Raw genomic sequence first — 19,561 nt, forward strand, 5'->3', positions numbered from 1 at the left:
ACCACATGAGGGCAGTCCATTCTATTTCCAATTTGTGTTGCTGTATGTCCACTAGCTAATATGGCATTACCATATGTGGCATGGAAATCATGTGTAAGTTTCTGGTGGCCTTGTTATTTTTTTGCTGAATGTTTTGATTTGGCCAAAGGAAACATCAGGGAGCTGAAGATAGAAATGTAGAAACTGCTATTGCTGATTTGGTACAAATTTGCTCCAGGTACCCTTGCAAAAAGTCCTGAGAAACCTAATTCACCTTTATCCCCAATCTCTATCCCAGGGTCTGTAACTAAATATACACTTGATAAATATGTGCAGAATTAACTAAATAATCAACTTCAGATGAATGTTACTGACATCTTTGAAGACTTCAAGGAAAGGTTTGTACTCATGACATATTTTAGGGCAGTACTGAGTCCTATCATCTCCTTCTCAACTTTACTTAGACGTCAGCAAAAAAAATTAAAAAGAAAAAAAGAAAAGAAAAGAAAAGAAAAGAAAAATCAAGTGATCTGGGATCCACAATGAGTGGAAAACCATGAGAAACGCCCAAAGTTCCCAAAGACTTCCTAAGGACATATTGCTTGTTTGCTCCTTCATTTTTCCTCTAGATAATAGACTATAAAAATAGTATTTATGTATAATAAACTGTCATTATATCCTATTTAAATAATAACGTCAAAAAAAAAAAAAAAAAAGAAAAAGAAAAAAAGAAATGCCCAAAGAACCAGTCACTTTCATTTTTCTTATATAACCAAGTCTTGGCTATGTTTCAAGACTATGGTACCTTTATGGTCTCTAAAAACGGAAACTTACACCAATTCTTCAAACTTCCTTCCCTGTTGTGCTTCATTTTCAAATGTCAGAGGATAGTTCTGTATAATGAACAGAACCTTGATTTCATTTTTGGCCATTCTCAGCAATGATTTTGGTTTCTCTTCCGTGAACACAAACCTTGTAACTGCTACCAGTCACATATTAGTAAAGACGTATTAATGGAAGACATAAATTTTCTGGTCTCTGCTTTAATTTCAACCTCTAGGAACACAGCAAGAGCTTTGTTCACCCCCTGAACAGCCCTGTGGAACAGCCATGCTCCTGCCCCTGCCCTCCTCCAGGGGATCCTGCCATCCTGAAGGTCCTGCACACAACAGGGAACAAATCCTTTAATTCTCAATGAATGAGACTAAAGATATGATAATGACATCAGCTTGGGATAGGACAAAATCATGAGAATATTTTGAGCCAATGATGTTGAACCTTCAGGCAAGTATGTTGCATATTTATTTCAGGATGCCCTTCTTCTAGTTTTCATATCCTTTAAGCAAGGGGTAAAGCTTTACTGATCATGTTACTCTTCATTTAAAATTAAGCAAATGTCCATCAATGGGAATTAGTTATTAGGATACCTATCTTCTGATTGTCCCAGACAGGTTCAGAAACTTCTATTAGATAGCTCGTAGTATTCTGTTTTTTTTTTTTTTTTTTTTTTTCCCCCCTACATAGAAGTATAATTATATTTTTATTTTTATGGATTAGACTGTAAGTCTAATCAAGGCAGGGACCATAAAGGCAGGCATTGTGTGCCCAGTGCTTAAAACCATTCACAGTATATGGTAGAGGTTTGATATTTGAATGTATAATACATACATACAAGGGAATATTATTCAGTCATTTAAAAGTATGATAATATGGACCTGTTTATTGATATAGAGGAATTCATAGTATAATGACAAATTAAAAAAATTAAAATGATAAAATAGTAGATATAATATGATACCATTTTTATAAAAAGAATAAGTATACAGATACATACATTGAAATGTCAATAGTGGTAGGGTTATGGATTACATTTTATTTTGCAACTCTCCATATTAATTTTAAAAATAACAGCATTTAATTTAGTATTTTGATTTAAAAGCTATTCCCATTTTGAAAAAAAATCAAGTAGACATCAAAATGATCTTTTTCTGCCACAAAACTTCACTTGAACAACTAATTTTGGCATATGACATTCAACTGGACAAAATAAGAAACAACTCAGATTTCTGAATTCAAATCACAATGTTGGATTATACATTCATCTCGGTATTTCTGATTAAAGTGGATCTTTAACAAAATGATCATTATGAAGCCTTTTCTTTCTGCATAAATTCTATTATTTTATTTTTATGTCCATAATTACTCATTAGACTCTTCTCTCCTTTTAATCACATTTCTACTCAGGATATGGAGGATGGAATAGACCATGCTTTCTTTTCTTATCCTATTTTTAGCTGAAAATCAAGAAAATTAAAAGGCAGTAGATTTCCTGAATTAAAAAATCAGCAGCTGCAACATTTCAAGTACCTTCCTCACAAGAAGTGAGTTGTTGAAGGTGAAGTTTTTAACCAACAAAATGCCAAAGTATTTCCACTTTAAACAGATACCCTTAATAGGCTTACTGATTATAAAACTATCATTAAGACTAGGTTATAATTTCTCCTTTTAAAAGACGTTAATTTATATAAATAAGGCATTTATCCATGATTCTCTCTACAAAGAGCAAGAGTATACACCCAAATATCTTAAAAGATAAGTATAATTGCACTTATTATATATAACAATATCCATGATTATAGGGAAATGGAAAATGTTTTTATATACAAATTCCTTTCCCCAATTAAGTATAATTTTAAAGTTTCATTAAGAATTAGAAAAGAAAGAAAGGAGGAAGCAAATGCTGTATGTATATGGCTACCTGCCTTTTAGTAACATTACTTTTGTTTTCTTGCCAGTTTCAATCCACTGACACACAGACCTCAGCACCATATCAAGAAGTCACACTCTGACCTAAAAAATGTGACAGCCACAGGAAAACCATTATACCATTAATCATTTTCAGTAAAAAATCTAACATAGTAGTGATAAATATTGTGCCTTAGAACCGTAATCATATAATACATATCATTTATAATACAAATTATGATGAAGAATATGTGCTGGCACAGTTAGGCTTTACATACTCTTTGGAAGCTCAAAAAGTTCAACAATGTCTTTTCATCTTCATTTCAGATCTAGTAGCATAAAAGCTGGGTTTTCTAAGTAGGATTTCCACAAATTTGAGAAGCGTGACATTGTAGCACCATCAATAATTCTATGATCAGCAGACCAGCTCACATTCATTATCTGTGCTTTATATACTTCTCCTTCTTGGTTAAATCGGGGAAGGGCCTAGAAATAAGGAAAACAAATAAATGAGTAAACTTTCATGTGCTCAAAAGTCAAACTCTGCTGACAGTGGTGTATGATCAGGCAAACCCTCCCTATGACAGAGAGGAAGTAGAATTCCAAAATACTAACTCCTATTTTTCCTATTTTTGGGAGGATGTGCCTTACCTAGGCCTTCAGTTTCTACAAGGTTATCAATATCTCTATATAGTTACCACACCTACCATAAATTTCATCTCATTTTCAAGTATTTATCAATATTTAACAAGCACCTATTAAGTGCCAGGTATTCTTTTTTTTTGCAGTGCTGGGGATCGAACCCAGGGCCTTGTGCTTGTGAGGCAAGCACTCTACCAACTGAGCTATATCCCCAGCCCTGTGCCAGGTATTCTTATGGGCCCTGAGAGAGTGACAACTAAGACAATTGAGATATCAAGCCTCCTCACTGAGGACAAGGAGGAAACGAGCCTTGTGGATACCTGAGAAGACCGTGGGGAGGCACGACTAGAGTACTGGAGGAGCAGCAAGGCAGACAGGTGACTACGGTGGAGGGCAGGGGCGAGGGGAGGACATGGGGGGTGGGGTGGGGGAACATCATTAAAGGCAGTGTTTCTCCATTTATCTTTGGTAAAGGATCTTTTCTTAAAATGAAATTTCTAATCTGTGGTAATTTTTTTTTTTTTTAAGCACACTAAAAGTAAACTATTAAAAAAAAGAAATAGAAAATATAAGCCCCAACTTCTTATTGAATTTGCTAAACAAAATCACTCCGTAAAGTGTTTTAAAAGTTTTCAAGTTTGACTCTTTTCACCTGTACTTACTGCCTCATGGCCTAGACATAACAGTGGGGGTCCCTGTCACAACAAGTAGCATCTGTATAGTTCTAGGTAGGTCATTGTGGCTACCTTGCTTTTGACTCTGAGTGAGATGAGAAGCCAATGGAGGTGTCTGAGCTGAACCCTCACTCACAAAGAAGGGAGACTTCAGGAGGAGCAGGATGGAGGGCAGGGGTAGTGAAGGAAGGAGCATGGGCTCAGTTCTGGACTTGTTAAAACCTGAGATGCTTATTAGACCTCCAAGCAGGCTATGTGAGTTTGGAGTTTAAAGCTGATGTCTGGTCTGGAGATACAGACTTGAAAGTTATAGGTGTGTAAATGGTATTTAAAGTCATGAGACTGAATCAGATAAAGAAAAGGGCTAGAACTAAGCCTGGTACTCCGATGTTTAGATACTGGGAAAATGAAAAGGAGACTCAGAGCGAACAGATAGTGAGACAGGAAGAAAACCGGTACAGCAAGATATTCTGCAAGTCGGTGGGATGGGTCACTGTCTCAAATGCAGATAAAAGGTCAAGGAAGGGAGGACTGAGTTGAGTACAATGGAAGTTTTGGTGTCTTAGATAATTTAGCAACAGGGAGTTTAAGATTAACAGTTAAAACAGGAAAGGAGAGATGAAACAGAGAGAGAGAAATTAAATGTTATTTGTCCTTATTGAACAAAAACTACATTTAAGTCACAATTAAGATTTATATTCTAAGAACTATGCTTCATATCTTAAAGAAATCATAGGTAAACTGATTCTTTAAATATACACCCGCTGAGCAGATATTTCTGCAATGTTCATGCAGTGTTACTCACAAATGACAAGAAAATGGAAATGACCTACATATTCATTGACAGATGAATGAAGATGCAAAACATGATATAAACATACAATAGATTATTACTAAGGCTTAAAAACAAATGAAATTCTGATAGATACTACAATGTGGGTGAACCTGGAAATAATGTGCTAAGTAAGCCAGACACAAAAGGACAACTATTGCATGATTCCATTTACATGAAGTACCAGAGTAGTTAAATTCAGAGTCAGAGTAGAATGGAGGAGCGGGGTGGGGAGAATTATTGATTAATGGGTACAGACTTTCAGTTTTACAGAGAAAAGGATTTCTGGAGATGGACAGTGGTGATAGTTGCACAATATTGTGAAGTATTTAATGCTATAGAACTGTGCCCTTAAATGCTTAAGATGGTGAATTTAATGTAATAAATATTTTACTACCATTATTACATATACATACACATATATATATAACATATTTGTAATTTAGAAGAAAGTAAATCTCTTTAAGGAAAAGGAAAAACAAAACATTGTCAGCCAGGTATGATGGTTTGGAAGTTCCAGGAAGCCAAAATTTGTGAGATTTAAATTCTTGCTGGGAAAGGAATGAGAAGTAGAGGAGTTATCACTCAGACTCTGGATTTGGAAAGGACAATGTCATGCTGGGTTTTTAGTTGTTTTGTTTCTCCCCACGTGCTCTTTTTGCCAGAACATAAAAGTAGATGTTATAAAGAGGGAGGAACTTAGCAGTTAACAAACTACTCTGCTAGAAAGCATGAAGAGCTTTAAGAAAAATCAAGGTGAAAATCAAGGTTAATGGAGGGATGGTGACATTTTCTGATGGTGGTACTGAAGTGTATCCAGGAGCTTCTCAATCCTGAGTTAATGGGAATGCGCAAGACCTACCTCCTCAAATTCTGAGGAGGACTGGGGATATAGCTTAGTGGTATAGCCCTTGCCTACCATGCACTTGGCCCCGAATTCAATCCCCAGTAAAAATTCAGATTGGCTGTTATGGGACAAGTTTGGGTGTGGTTTTTTTCAGACTTCCCTAAGTTCTAATATGTAGATATGACTAAGAATCATTGCAACCCATTTAAAGAGTCTCCTGAAACACAGTCACAGATAACTTTGTTTACAAACAACCTCGGTTCTCATTTAAAATAAGTTTTGAGGGCTCTGCCTCTAAGACCAAGAAACTGGCATTTTTAACTATTTCTCCCAAGTATCCTTGAGAGTGAATAAAGTTTGATAAAAATATTCTAAATGGTATCTTTGTTATAAATAACAACTTGGATTGGTTTGTTTCTATTCTTTGGTATTCTGAAATGAAGACTGTATTTGTGGCTACTTCACAAACTCACAACTAAAAGTAAGGGGGGAAACTTAGAAATGATACCTGTTCTTTGTGTTAACTTCTCCAAGTTGCTTTAAACTGTTTTCATTTATGTAATACACATACCTTAATTGTACCAAGGGCCCCAATGGCTACTTCAGATGGTAATATCACTGGTTTGGCATAAGTGCCACCAATCTTTAAAAAAGGAAAGAAAGAGAGTAGAATTAAGAGTTTGGAGGACAAATGGCAAATATCATTTTATATTTTTAACTAAGCATAGGAACATAAGTTTAAAGGATGGTTCATGAATCTGAACATCAGCACTCACTGATCCAATGTTGGAAAGAGTAAATGTTCCTCCAGTAAGGTCAGTGGTGCTGAGCTGACCCGAAGAGCCCAATTTCTGAAGGCGGTTCAATTCAGTGGCAATCTCAAATACAGAGCGGATCTGAACATTTTTCACATTGGGGACAATCAACCCCTGTTCGGTATCCATTGCTATCCCAATGTTATGTGAAGCCTAAGAAATGAAAAATTATATGATAATTTTTAATAAATAAGTTAAAAGTAAAGGAAGGATAAAACTTCACTATTTTCTTTCCTTTTTAAAAAAAGTTTATTTATTTATTTATTAATTATGTGGTGCTTGAAGATAGAATCCAGTGCCTCACATGTGCTAGGCAAGCACTCTACCACTGAGATACAACCCCAGCCCAACTTCACTATTTTCTAAAATAACCATCAAAAACTACTTTCTCCAGATTGGCAATGATTTACAAGAAGTAATTTTTTTAATACCAGGGATTGAACCCAAAGCACTTAACCACTGAGCAACATCCTCAGCCCTTTCAAATATTTTATTTAGAAATGAGGTCTCACTGAGTTGCTTAAGGCCTCACTAAATTGCTGAGGCTGGCTTTGAACTTGTGATTCTCCTGCCTCAGTCACCAGAGCCACTGGGATTACAGGCGTGCATCACGGTGTGTAGATACTAGAAACAATTTTAAGCAGGTGTGGTGCTCAGCTCAGGAGGATCACAAGTTCAAGGCTAGCTTCAGCAACTTATGAGACCTGTCTCAAAATAACAATAAAAGTAAAAGGCATAATTTTGTTCAGCTTTCAGAGTCCCTGTATATCCTCTATATCTGGTAAAGTTATTAGAGAGACTAGTAAAGATTAGCACTGGAAGTGAGTGCAGTGGCACACCTGTAATCCCAGCAACTTAGGGGGCTGAGGTACTAGGATCACAAGTCCAAGGTTCAAACAGGCGACTTAACAAGACCTTGTTTCAAAATGAAAATAAAAAGGGTTGGGGATGTGGCTCAGTGGTAGAGTGCCCTGGATTCAGTCCCCAGAACTGCAAAAAAGGAAAGAAAAAAGAAAAGAAAGAAAATAATTTAAGAAATTTTTTTTTGAAAAAAGATAACTGCTTTGCCAGTAGGAATGTAGGGCATATGTTGTTAGTGGAAATGTAAGCAGGTATAGCTTTTTTGAATAACAGCTGACAGTCTATAGCAACATTTATAAAAACCTGTGCTAAGGAGATAAATATAGAAGTATATAGGAATGAATAGAGATGTTGAATACAGATTGCTTATAAGTTTGAGAAACTGCAAATAATCAAAATATTTATCAATAGGTTACTGATCAAATGAATAGCAAAGCTATATTTATTGACATATAGTAATGTCCATAATATATTAAATAAAAAAGAAAAAAAGCAAGAACAATTTCAAACATTTTCAAATAATTTAAAAAAATTTTTTTTAAAGTATGTAAAAAATGAAATCCTGGAAGAATGTACATCTCAACGAACAGTGAGTTACCTTAGAGTCATGGGATTGAAGGTAAATACCATTATTTTGTCTGAATTTCTTGTAATACAAATATATTTAATCAGAAATTTCTAAAACAAAATTAAATACAATTGCCTATTTTAATCATATGGGAATATTTTAAATCTAATCCCCTACGGTATCTAAGCTCACTATTTGTGTGTGTGTGTGGTGTGTGTGTGTGTGTGTGTGTGTGTGTGTGTTACAGTGGATCAAACCAAGGACCTTGTGAATGTTAGGCAAGTGCTCTACTAAGGCACATCCCCAGGCCCCTAGGTTCATATCTGGTTCTACATATCTAATGAGAAATGTATGTAAGGATTGACATCCCACAAAAAGTTCTGCCTTAATAACCAAACAGAACTGAATTCAAACTTTTATTACTTCTTTCATTTAAGTCATTCTCATTCTTAAAATTCTAAGAATTCACTTTTGAGAGACTTGCTTCTTTGGGGAGGCAGTTTTATCTCATACCTTTAATTCTACATTAAAAAAGATTACCATTTGAGGTATGATGGAAGTCTCCCTAACCTCCAAGCACATCTGCATCACCTTCTATTTATAACAGCCACTTTCACAATGCATAGCCAACCTTGTATGTTATGTTCTGGCAGTTTTCATCCACAGAGGAATTAAGGATAGGAAACTGTAGTAATCCCAAAGAAGCAGCCTGTTTAACAGAAAGAGAATGCAACATTAGCATTTTAACTCAGAAAGGATAAGGAATTTGAATTAGAGATATAAAAAGAGGGAGGGAAAGAACGCTCATCTACGCTGAGCTTAACCTCAAGCCCAATGCACCCAGGCATCCACTTCCACTGTCACCTTCACTGTCAATCACTGAATCATTTCTATGTCTTCTTCCCCTTCCCCTTTAAGTTCCCTTCCTCTTTTTTTTTTTCCTTAATGCCATTTCTCCACTGCCCATATTCAGATTTCCCAAAATGTCCTCAATAGCTTTCTCCACCCATCCAGGATTTAACAATCAAGGTTCATACACTATATTTGGTAGTCGTGACTTGTTTTAAACTTAAAAGGCAGCAAAATTGAAGGACTTAAGATTGTTTTTAAAGAGTTCATTTCCCTACTGCCCTCAACTAGGCATTACATTACTTGTGTTGTTTTGTTATTTTTGTCTGTATAGGTGGTCTAACAGAAAAAAATAAAATAAAATCCTTGACTAGAGTTAAGGGAAGAGTTTAAATATATGGAAACCTTTCACAGTGATTAGTTAGGATGGGCTAAGGAAGTAGATCAATGGAGGTCAAATACAATGAAAACATTTGCTACAAATTCCTGAATTTTTATGACTTCAAAGTTTTAGTAAGCATTTCATTTGTTAACTGTAACTTTAATCATCTTCATGCAGAAATCCATAACTAAGGTTAAAGTGTTACACATAAAAACAGCGTCTTGAGTATAATCCAAATTTGTAGAAGAAAATACATGACATATGCCCATGGATTAGGTAATGTTCCCCCTGCATAATACTTTGTAGTATTTTTTAAATGTTCTGAAATCTATACGCTACTTTAAAACAAAGTTTACAAAATTTTGTTTTCATATATATCAGATATTTCATTTAGACTGGAACAGTAAATAAAAATGGCAATAAAAGAGATCCAGTATATTCAAGTATTGGTCTATCCTAGCTTCAAAACAAATGTGCTGTCACCATGAGGTGGTGAGAAAAAAACAGTCAGATACATGGTGGCACTCTCTTGCCATTCAAGGTTGCCTTCTCTCCCAGGTCCTCATCTCTTCTTCCCCTAAGACCAGGGAAATTTCTTTGTGTCTCCTCTTCTTTAATTCCTATTCATTCCCCCAATGAACTGCAATCAAACTTGGACCTCAACAATACCTTCTTCCACTTGTCCTGGTGGAGGCCATTCACAATTTCCTAATGATTACTCCAAGAGCCCATTGCTACCCTTATCCTGTATAACCTTTGTGAACCACATGACTGCCATCTACTTCCCACCTCTCTCTGAGCAAGAGAGGCTGAATCAATGGCCCCACTCTTCCTTGCCTCCCTGCACTCATGCCCATTTGTAGTGCTCTATTAAGCACTGAACTTAGACACATGATTTGTTTTGGTCAACAAATTTGAAGCAGCAGAGCTTGGAAAAACAATGGGCTTGTACATTTCTGCTTTCTCTTTCATCCCTGCCAGTGTTGAGGCCATTTATAGGTGAGTGTGCTGGGGATCAGAGAGATGTGGAAGACAAATGATTCATCCCTGGAGGCCATTCCATACCAGCCAGTCTCTCATCCACCTATGAGCTGACTGCAGATGTGAGAACACTGCTGAGGTCAGCAGACTCACTTGCTCTCCTGTAGACTCATGTGATTCAATAAACAGCTGTTTTTGAAACAAATTAAATTTTGGGGTAGTTTGCTGTATAGCAACTGAAACCAGTTACTTGGCTTCTAAGCGACTCTTTCCTGTTCTATCTCCACTCACCCTCAATTGTCTTTGACAAATCGACTTCTACCCATCCCTGGGTAACCTTTCACCACCTTCTAATTCACACAATTTGGGTGATGTCATCCACCTGTTTCCACTGCCTTGTCTCTACAGATGACTCCCTATTGCTATCACAGAGTTCAGATGCTCTCCTTCATTTACAGACATCTACTACATCTCATTTCCATAGAGCATCCACTTACTTGTCAGGGTGGTTGCTCAAGGAGAATGGTTTCTGTCTCATGAGTCTCAGTGTCCAGCAAAGAGACAAAAAGTAAACACTGACAATACATTGAGATCTATACATTACAAGGAGAAAGAAAAGTGTATTTAACTCAAACAGTGACAGCTACAGAAGCTTCTAGAGGAGTTTATATCTGAATACAATTTGGTATTTATGATGTGCAGGCATGGTCAAGAGAGGAGGGGGCACTTAAGAAGAAATTTTGTATTTCACCAACTAGGCATAACTTACTATGACTAAAACAGGCAGCAACCATGAGAGAGAAGACTGGAGAGGTAGGCAGCAGGAACTTACAGTATTTGTATGTCACAAGAAGTCTGGAAACTATCCTAAAAGTGAAGGACAATCACTGAAAAGAATCAGGAACTAATAAAATAATTTGGTTTATGAAGATCAGTCTTTGTGTAGCAAGAAAGTAGAAATACCAGTATGCACTTTCAAATAAACAGACCAGGCCAGAAACTTAGCTTTACCACTGGTGAGCTATGTTTCCTTTACAGGTTTCTCAATCTTTTGGGGTCCTAAATTTTTTAAAAAGGAAAATGAGGTCAGTCATATTTATATGTCAGGATTATATGTAATAGGATTAATCCTATTACTCTGAGGATTAAGAGATACTACATATGGCATGCTTACTACAGGGCCTACCACATGGTAGCTACTTTATACTGGTGATTAATGTGAGCTACACTATGAGTTGCTGAAGGTCAGCAGATGGTTTGATTTCACTGTATACTGACCCCAAGACCTAGCACTAGAAATGGTTCTCAGGAGCCTCCATATAAGCTTGTTGAAGAAATGAAAATAAACACGTGCCAGCAATATGCAAAATCAATAACAAATCTCATTTTACTTCAAATCAGACTTTTCCGTGATCCTTTCAGAACTAAAAGCTTTGCTTAACTGGCAGGACAACCCCCGACCCCCAACCTTGTCCCCAGATTCAGAGAGCTAAGCAGATAAGAATATGACTCACGATTTCAATTTTATAAGTTCTCATGCAACAAATAGTATGCCTGCACATTATTCTAACTACACAATGTGGTAAGAAGTAATATTTTTATTCAAATCTAGTTAACACATTGCATCTCTGCAGAGCAAAATGTCAATGTCCTACTCAAACATGTCTGAAACAAATGAAATCTAACCTTTAAGAAGAAGGGCATAAAGGAGAGCTTAATTCCACGAGCTGAAGCAACAGGTTTTAATTCTTCTCGTAGTTTAACCAGTTCAGTAAGGTCAACCTCATCACAATAGCCAAAGTGGGGTATCTTCAGGGCTGCAGACATGGTCTTAACCATTGCCTTTTGAAAGCCTGGAAAACATTCAATTATTACCTATAAATCTGACATAGTATTATTCTTCAGAAATTAACAGTATATCATTTGAAGTGTTTTCTGGAAAAGCTATTAAAAATTATATGCTGAATTTGAACTTTCCCTTTTCTAAGAACTAAAAACATCATATTATAAACATGCATCTATTGAAGTAGCTTCCTCCTAAGTAAATGTACTGTTGCTATATGTTTCTGTTATGACTTTACCTTTTATAGGTTCTGTTATGTCTTTGCCTGTGAATACTGGAAGCCTTGATATGGGTACGGGAACAGTCCTGTCTTTTGGTTTTGGTGGAGGTGGTATAATTTCAGCTTTGGGTGAAGGAGGTAATATAGCTCCTGTCTGCTTTTCCAAATAGTTGAGAATATCTTCTTTAAGTATTCTGCCATCTCTTCCTGAGCCAACAACTTCACTCAACTTAATCTAAAAAAACAATATATTTACATGTTAAAAATACAACTACTTAAAAAAAAAATCTATCATCAAAGTTTAAAAATGGAATTTTACCAACCAAAGGTAAAACTACATCTCTGCCCAATAAATTAGTGCAAGGAAATAACATTTTCATCATCTTAATAGATATGCTACATCTACCCTACATAAGTAGTCACTTATTAATTTTGTAACACTGTTCATCTGCCCATGTAGTTTTGAGGTATCTCTATATAGAATCCATAGCTATTCATGAAAACTTACATTTTAAACAGTCAACTATTTTTAAATTTCACCCATAATTTTATTTTATTTATTCATTTAGGCATTAGGGATTGGGCCCAGGAGTACTCTACCACTGAGCTATATTTCCAGGCCTCTTTGCATTTCTCTTTATTTTTTAAATTTTAAAACAGGGTCTCACTGAGTTGCTCAGGCTGACCCCAAGCTTGCAATCCTCCTTTCTCATACTCCTGAGTTGTTGGGACCATTGGCATGCACTATCACTCTAAGCTCTTTCCTAATTCTTTCTTGATTTTTTTCTGTTCTTAGAGACTACATAAGAGGGAGATCTGAGAATTTAAATAAGAATACACACTATAACAAATTTAGACTAATATTTCTGATGTTGATTACCAGTTAAACATATAATAGCTGAAAGAATCATAAAAAAGTTTTCTCAAATTATTTTTCTGATGGTTGCTTTGGAAAGATTAGTACAAAACATTTAATTTTATTTAAATAAAAATAAACACAAGTTTGGATGAAATCCTCACACAGAGGGTATATTAATTTCTTAAGAGTCACACCTGGGGCTGGGGCTGGGGCTGGGGCTCAGTGGTAGAGTGCTTGCCTAGCATGTGTGAGGCACTGGGTTCCATCCTTAGCACCACATAATAAATAAAATAAAGGTATCATGTCCATCTACGACAAAAAATATTTAAAAAATAAAAGTCATACCTTATTTCCTTTGTATTAGTGCATCTCTAAAAGATTACTTTTAAAAAAAATTTGTTCTAATTAGTTATATATGAAAATAGAAAATAGAATGCATTTTGACATCATACATAAATGGAGTATAACTTCTCATTCTTCTGGTTGTGCATGGTATAGAATTACACAGGTCATGTAATCATATATGCACAGAGGGTAAAAATGTCCAATTCATTCTACTATCATTCCTACCCACATCCCCCTCTCCTCCCTCCACTCCCCTCTGTCTAACCCAAATATCTCTATTTAGAAGATGAATTTAAAAAAATAAAAAACTTTATCATGTTAAACACAAACTTTATAACAAATGAACTCAATTTCAATGAAAATTTTTAAGGAATTTCAAACAACTCTAAATGTCATTGATATTTAATTCATAATTATTCAAACTGCAAGGAAAAAAAGTGACTTGGGATAATAAACTCCATCCTTTAATTTCTAGTAGTCATACAAATATGTTATACATATCTTTAAGAAATGGTAAAGGAAAATGAAACCATGAATTTCTTCTTCAGGTGATCTTTCTATACATTTAAGAAAAAATTGGTAAAATGTTTTATAACTTTTAAAGCAATAAAATCATTATTTCATCTGATTCCCTTAACCTAGTATGTCACATTAAAATTTCTATTTTCTATTATGCTAAATGGTCTTCATATTTGAGTTTACTTGACGATTCATAAAATTTCATCAAGCGTATATGACATAATTTACATAAACGTTTCCTTGATTTTGAACACATATGTACTTTGTAATCTTTGCCTATATAAAACACAAAGAAGAAGATATCCCAGATTATTTCTTGGGGTAGTTCCCCAAAGGCAGGATAACTGGCTGAATGGATAAGAACATCTTAATGATCCTATTACACATTCCCAAAACAGTTTTTGTTTTTTTCCACTGCAACTTAACTACTTTTCTCAAGAACAGACAAACTAGTCTGCATTGTGGGCTACAGTGGAAAGAATTCAGGCTCTGGAACAAGACAGAACTGAGTTCCAATCCCTGGTTTACCTATTTACTTCATCTTAGACAATCAACCTCCCTGACCTTTCTCATCAGCAACATGGGGATAATTAAAATCACCCTGCAGGGTTGTTCCATTATCAGAGATAATGTGTGTTCAGTGTCTGGCATGTATATGCTCAATAATTACAGCAGTGATTGTTGAGACAGTATTTGAAGACTGAGGACATTGGTTTTGAAATTAAATTGATTCACTGTTAAATTCTGGCCTCACTGATGCATTAGGTAGGTGAATTTAGACTAGTTACTTTACATCTATAAGTCTTAGGATAGCTCTTTACTTTACAGGGTTCAATGAGATAATGTATAAATACTTATGGGCTTCCTTATACTCTCCATTTGCTCAATAACTGTGCTGTAGTTTGGATTTGGAATGTCACTAAAAGGCCCATGTCTTAAAGGTATGGTCCCCAGTTTTGGAAGATGGTAGAAACTTTGAAGTGGGGTTTAGTGGAAGGTCTTCTAGTTGTTGGGGATATGCCTTAGAGGGGACTGTGGAACGTGGTCTCTCTTTCAATTCTCAGTCATGAGGTGAATGGATTTCCTCTACTGTATACTCCTACCATGATGTATTATGCTGCAACAGGTCCAAAAGAATGGGGTCAATTCATCATGGCTTGGAAACTGTGAGCCAAAATAAAACTTTCCTCTTTATAAGTTGATTATCTTGGGCATTTTGTTATAGCAATGGAAAGCTGACTAATACAGATTGGCAAAGGGAATACAAATGGTTTGCCCCCTTTCCTCAAAGCAGTACAGTTCTGTGATTCTCCCCATCTTTCTTGGATCAGAGCCAATCCTTGCTACTACATCTCTGCTTGGACCATTTCCCCTCTCTTCCCTTTCCCATTCTGCTTCTCTCATTTACTTTATAATACATCAATCACAGGCATCCAAATTCCTACTTCAAGTTGTGTTTCTAGATCATCTGACAAAAGATACTATTATTTGTTAGTGCTCTGTTATTAGGCTCCAAGAAAGAATAAAATCACACTGTTCATTTAGTGTTAAATAATAAATTCATAATCCCTTTTCACCTCTCTCAAGTGCTATTATGCCACTATCACTTTTTAATAACAGACATTTTCATCTTTTTTTTTTTTGTACTAGAGACTTAACCCAGGGGTTCTTAACCACTGAACCACACTCACAGCCCTTTTTATTTTGAGACAGGGTCTCACTAAATTGCTGAAGCTGGCCTTGAACTCATGATCCTCCTGCCTCTGTCTCCCAAGCAGATGGGATTACAGATGTTTACTGCCACGCCCTGCCATTTTCATCCTTTTGTTAATCCCAATATAAGCCATTTCATCATGCAATAGTTGGCCACTTTTTCAGAGATACATATGTACACATTTGTGAAGTTTCAGAACTGGATATCAAGAGAACTCACATTGTTTTCCATTGCCAGGCGGCGAACTGCAGGGGTTGCCAGTGTTTTCTGGCCCTTTATCTCCTGGTGTATGTGTTCATCATGGGACACAGCAGGAGTTTCAACAACATCTTCTTCTGAATCTAGTAACAAAAACTTTTTTAAAAAGCTTAGTGGCCTCTAATATCTAAAACTCCAAGTTCATAGTCAAAATGCATAATAGTTGGGCTATTTTAGAGTGGGAAAACATGCAACTATGCCAATGATAGGCACAGAATGGGAGGTATGTGCCAATACCTGGTATTGTTTTAAGTTACATGAATGTTATATGGACAGTTTCTTCTACAAGTTTTAAAATATGTTGTGTCTTAAATATTTTCCTAATAAATTTTCATTTATATTTATAGATAATATAAAATAAGAATCAAATATGAGGTAAATTTTATGAAAGATCCTATAAAATCTATGACCATCTTAAAAACTTTCCTAAGATGATAAAGCATTTAAAATTTTGTTCTGCTATGAATATGTGTTAAGGGTAATGCTAACTTGGAAGTTCTGTTTTTTAACTGTAGAGTCCTTATTTTAAAACTATGAAGCTATTAGTGTGTATTGTTTGGAAGTAAAAAGGAAAAATGTTTTTGAGAGCACTGCATTGTCAAAGTTTATGGAGGAAACCAAGGACACATTGCAGAATCTGTTCAAGTTGGTAAATTAAAGGCTTAATTTCTGAAAATCAACAGGCTTGCTTTGACATTTAATTTTAAGCAAATGAAAAATTTGCTTTTATTCCTCTCAACTACAATTCATTAACCCAGAGGAGTTCTAACTTCCCTGAAGATGAGAAAGGGAAGAAACAAAAAAAATTCTGTTAAGCATATATTATGTGTCAAATACCACACTATATGTACATATCCTAACTTACTTTTCAACTATGTAAGATTGATAATTATTTGCATTTTATAGATTAAAAAAATGAGGCTTGAAGAACAAATGAATCGGCCCATGGTCACATACCTAATAAATGGAAGAGCTGAAACTCAGTCCTAGGGCTGACTCAATTTGTGCTGTTTCCATTAGTTCATGGCCCTAGTACATTTCCTCTCTGGTCAAAGTAGCTGGAATACAACCCCTATAATTTAAGGCATAATTTTTTCAGCTTTCAGAATTTCTGTATATCCTCTATATCTGGTAAAGTTACTGGAGAAACTAGTAAGATAGATTAGCATTAGGGACTAAGGTTGAAAAGAAAATCAGGGATTACAATTACAGGAACTCCAATACTAACTTGGATGACACATATTTCCTGAAATAAATATAAAAACCTAATTATATCATATAACAAAGTTATTATATATATTTTCAAAAGACCTAGTAATTTTACTGCTATTCACCTTCCTGGAAGACATTTTGTGATAACACAATACCATATAATATTGCCTTTTAGAATAACATGGGTATAAGTGAGAAGTAACTCATGTATTTGTAATAGTCATGTAGTTATTGGAGTAAACCTCTAATTAATAAAATAGGATCTTACTACATAGCACTTCAAATAATTTCCATAGTGTTTTTACACATATTTTCTTCTTTGATTATCACAAAAATGTTGAGAAAACTAATCTCAGGAAAGAGATTGAGAGATTTCTCAATTTTACCAATGTAGAACAGACTCTAAGATGGAGTCAAAACTAACTTGAAATTTTATCACTTTCCTGAGTTGATGAAATTCTAATGGTTCTAGCATTACACTATAATATGTTAGATTTAATCTTTTGTTTTTGGTATTGGGGATTGATCCTGAGACACTTTACCATTGAATATTACATTCCTTTAAAAAAATTTTTATTTATTTATTTATTTATTTTTTTTTTTGGAGTCAGGGTCTCTCTAAATTGATGAAGGTCTTGCTAAATTTCTGAGGCTGGCCTCAAACTTATGATCCTCCTACCTCAGTCTCCCATGTCACTGAACATGTGCCACAATGTTCAGTAAATTGGGTTTATTTCTTTATCCTGGGTTGTTTCACAGAAAATGATAAGAGTAGGAGCAAAATATTTTATAAATTATAAAATGATTCTGAAAAAGGTGATGATTATTATTATTGTATAGGTTACACTGTAACTTGAATATTGCTTCCGGACTTTTGAATTATACTAGTAAAACATCTTTGTCTTAGCACTTGCTGATAGAATGCTGGCTTAGGAGTTCCACCACAGAACTTATTGCTCCTCCAGTCTCTGATATGGAAGTAATTTCTAGCCAGGTGGGATGGGACACACATGTAATTGCAGCTATTTGGGAGGCTGAGGCAGGAGGATCACTTGAGTCACAAGTTCTAGACTAGCCTAAGCAATGTAGAAAGACCCTGTCTCAAAAAGGCTATTTCCTAGATGATGTAACTTTTGTGACCTTCTAAGGTAAGGAGTTAAGCATCTGCCACCAATGTAACTACCTACTGTTTTAGTTTTCCACCGTAACTTTATCTTAATGAATTACCTTTTATAACAGCATTCTCTGCTTATAAGTTCCACAGGTGCTGATGCTATTGAAGGATGGTTTCTTACTTTCATTCTGGTTTTACTTCTTTTTTCTTCTACCTCTCCTGAAGAAGTCTGTGTTTCATAACCATCACCAAAGAGAATGCTTTTACATATGAGTATTGCTATTATTTGGGTGTGTTTTGAGTGTCCCCCAAAAGCCACTGAAATAGGAAGCTGGGTGTCCAGGGTGGCAGTATCATGAGGTACTGCTGAAACTTTAAGAGGTTTAATAGAGTCTGCAGATGTAGCACAGTAGAGCATCTACTTGGCATTTGTGAAGCTGTAGGTTTGATTCCCAGCACCATACACAGAAAAAGAGGGTCTCAGGTCATTGGGGGCATGTTCTCAGAGGACAGTTCTTGTGCAATCCTTTGATTTCTCTCTGTTCCTGATTTGAGATATGACATTTTGCTCTTAGACATAGCATGTCTGCCATGATGAACTGCCATCTGTGGCCCTCACCAGAGGCTAAACCAATGGTGCTGTCCAATCTTGGACTTTAACCCTTCAAAACTTTAAGTAAACTTCCTTTTCTTTAGAAATTGCCTGTGTCAGGTATTTTGTTATAATGGTGAAATGCACACTAATACAAGTGGTAAAAAGAACTATCCCATTATGTTAATATTTGTATACTCCAATTTTTGTTCTTAGTGACTAATTTTTAGGACCTGAATCTTTAATTCTTGAGAGTTTGTATGCTTTTTGAACACAAAGATTTTCAGAAGGCAGATTCCTAATAAATGAAATCTTACTGATCATTGATTTTAACATGGTAACTGATCAAAAGAAAATCATGCATCACCAAGAACCTTTTTTATTTTCTTAATTTTGTCTTCTAACCCCTCAACCCAGATCTTGTAAATTGGTAAAACTGGAAGCTGTCCCACTAATAACTGAGACCAAATGACAAAAAGACAGCAGTAATCAATTTGGTAAAACAAATGAACACATTTACGGTACCTTTTAAAGCTTCTGTTTCTATGTCCACTAATGGCTTTCCCACATAGGCGATATCATCTAGATTATAATAGAGTTTTTTAATTACTCCATCATAACGACTAGTAATGGTTACAGAAGCTTTATCACTTTGAACTTCACAGATGCTATCAAACTGAGACACTGTATCTCCTTCTTTGACGTACCTA

At 35.4% G+C, this 19,561-nt stretch overlaps 1 protein-coding gene across 3 annotated transcripts in view; it reads right to left on the reverse strand.

The window, feature by feature from the left end:
• Nucleotides 1-524: 524 nt before the first annotated feature.
• Nucleotides 525-19,561, reverse strand: part of DBT (dihydrolipoamide branched chain transacylase E2) — a 54,137-nt gene continuing 35,100 nt past the window's right edge. The window contains exons 4-11 of one of the 3 annotated variants that reach the window (XM_079110770.1): nt 19,377-19,558; nt 15,895-16,016; nt 12,257-12,473; nt 11,862-12,028; nt 8,595-8,672; nt 6,496-6,687; nt 6,291-6,362; nt 525-3,210 (exon numbers count right to left, since the gene is read on the reverse strand). In XM_079110770.1, coding sequence (XP_078966896.1) covers nt 3,043-3,210; nt 6,291-6,362; nt 6,496-6,687; nt 8,595-8,672; nt 11,862-12,028; nt 12,257-12,473; nt 15,895-16,016; nt 19,377-19,558 — 1,198 coding nt within the window. In that variant the 3' untranslated portion in view covers nt 525-3,042. The remainder of the gene's footprint in view (nt 3,211-6,290; nt 6,363-6,495; nt 6,688-8,594; nt 8,673-11,861; nt 12,029-12,256; nt 12,474-15,894; nt 16,017-19,376; nt 19,559-19,561) is intronic. The other 2 variants (XM_079110769.1, XM_079110768.1) reach the window with 2 other exon arrangements.

The sequence above is a fragment of the Sciurus vulgaris genome, assembly GCF_902686455.1.
Source record: "Sciurus vulgaris genome assembly, chromosome: 1".
In the NCBI taxonomy this organism is placed as follows: domain Eukaryota; kingdom Metazoa; phylum Chordata; class Mammalia; order Rodentia; family Sciuridae; genus Sciurus; species Sciurus vulgaris.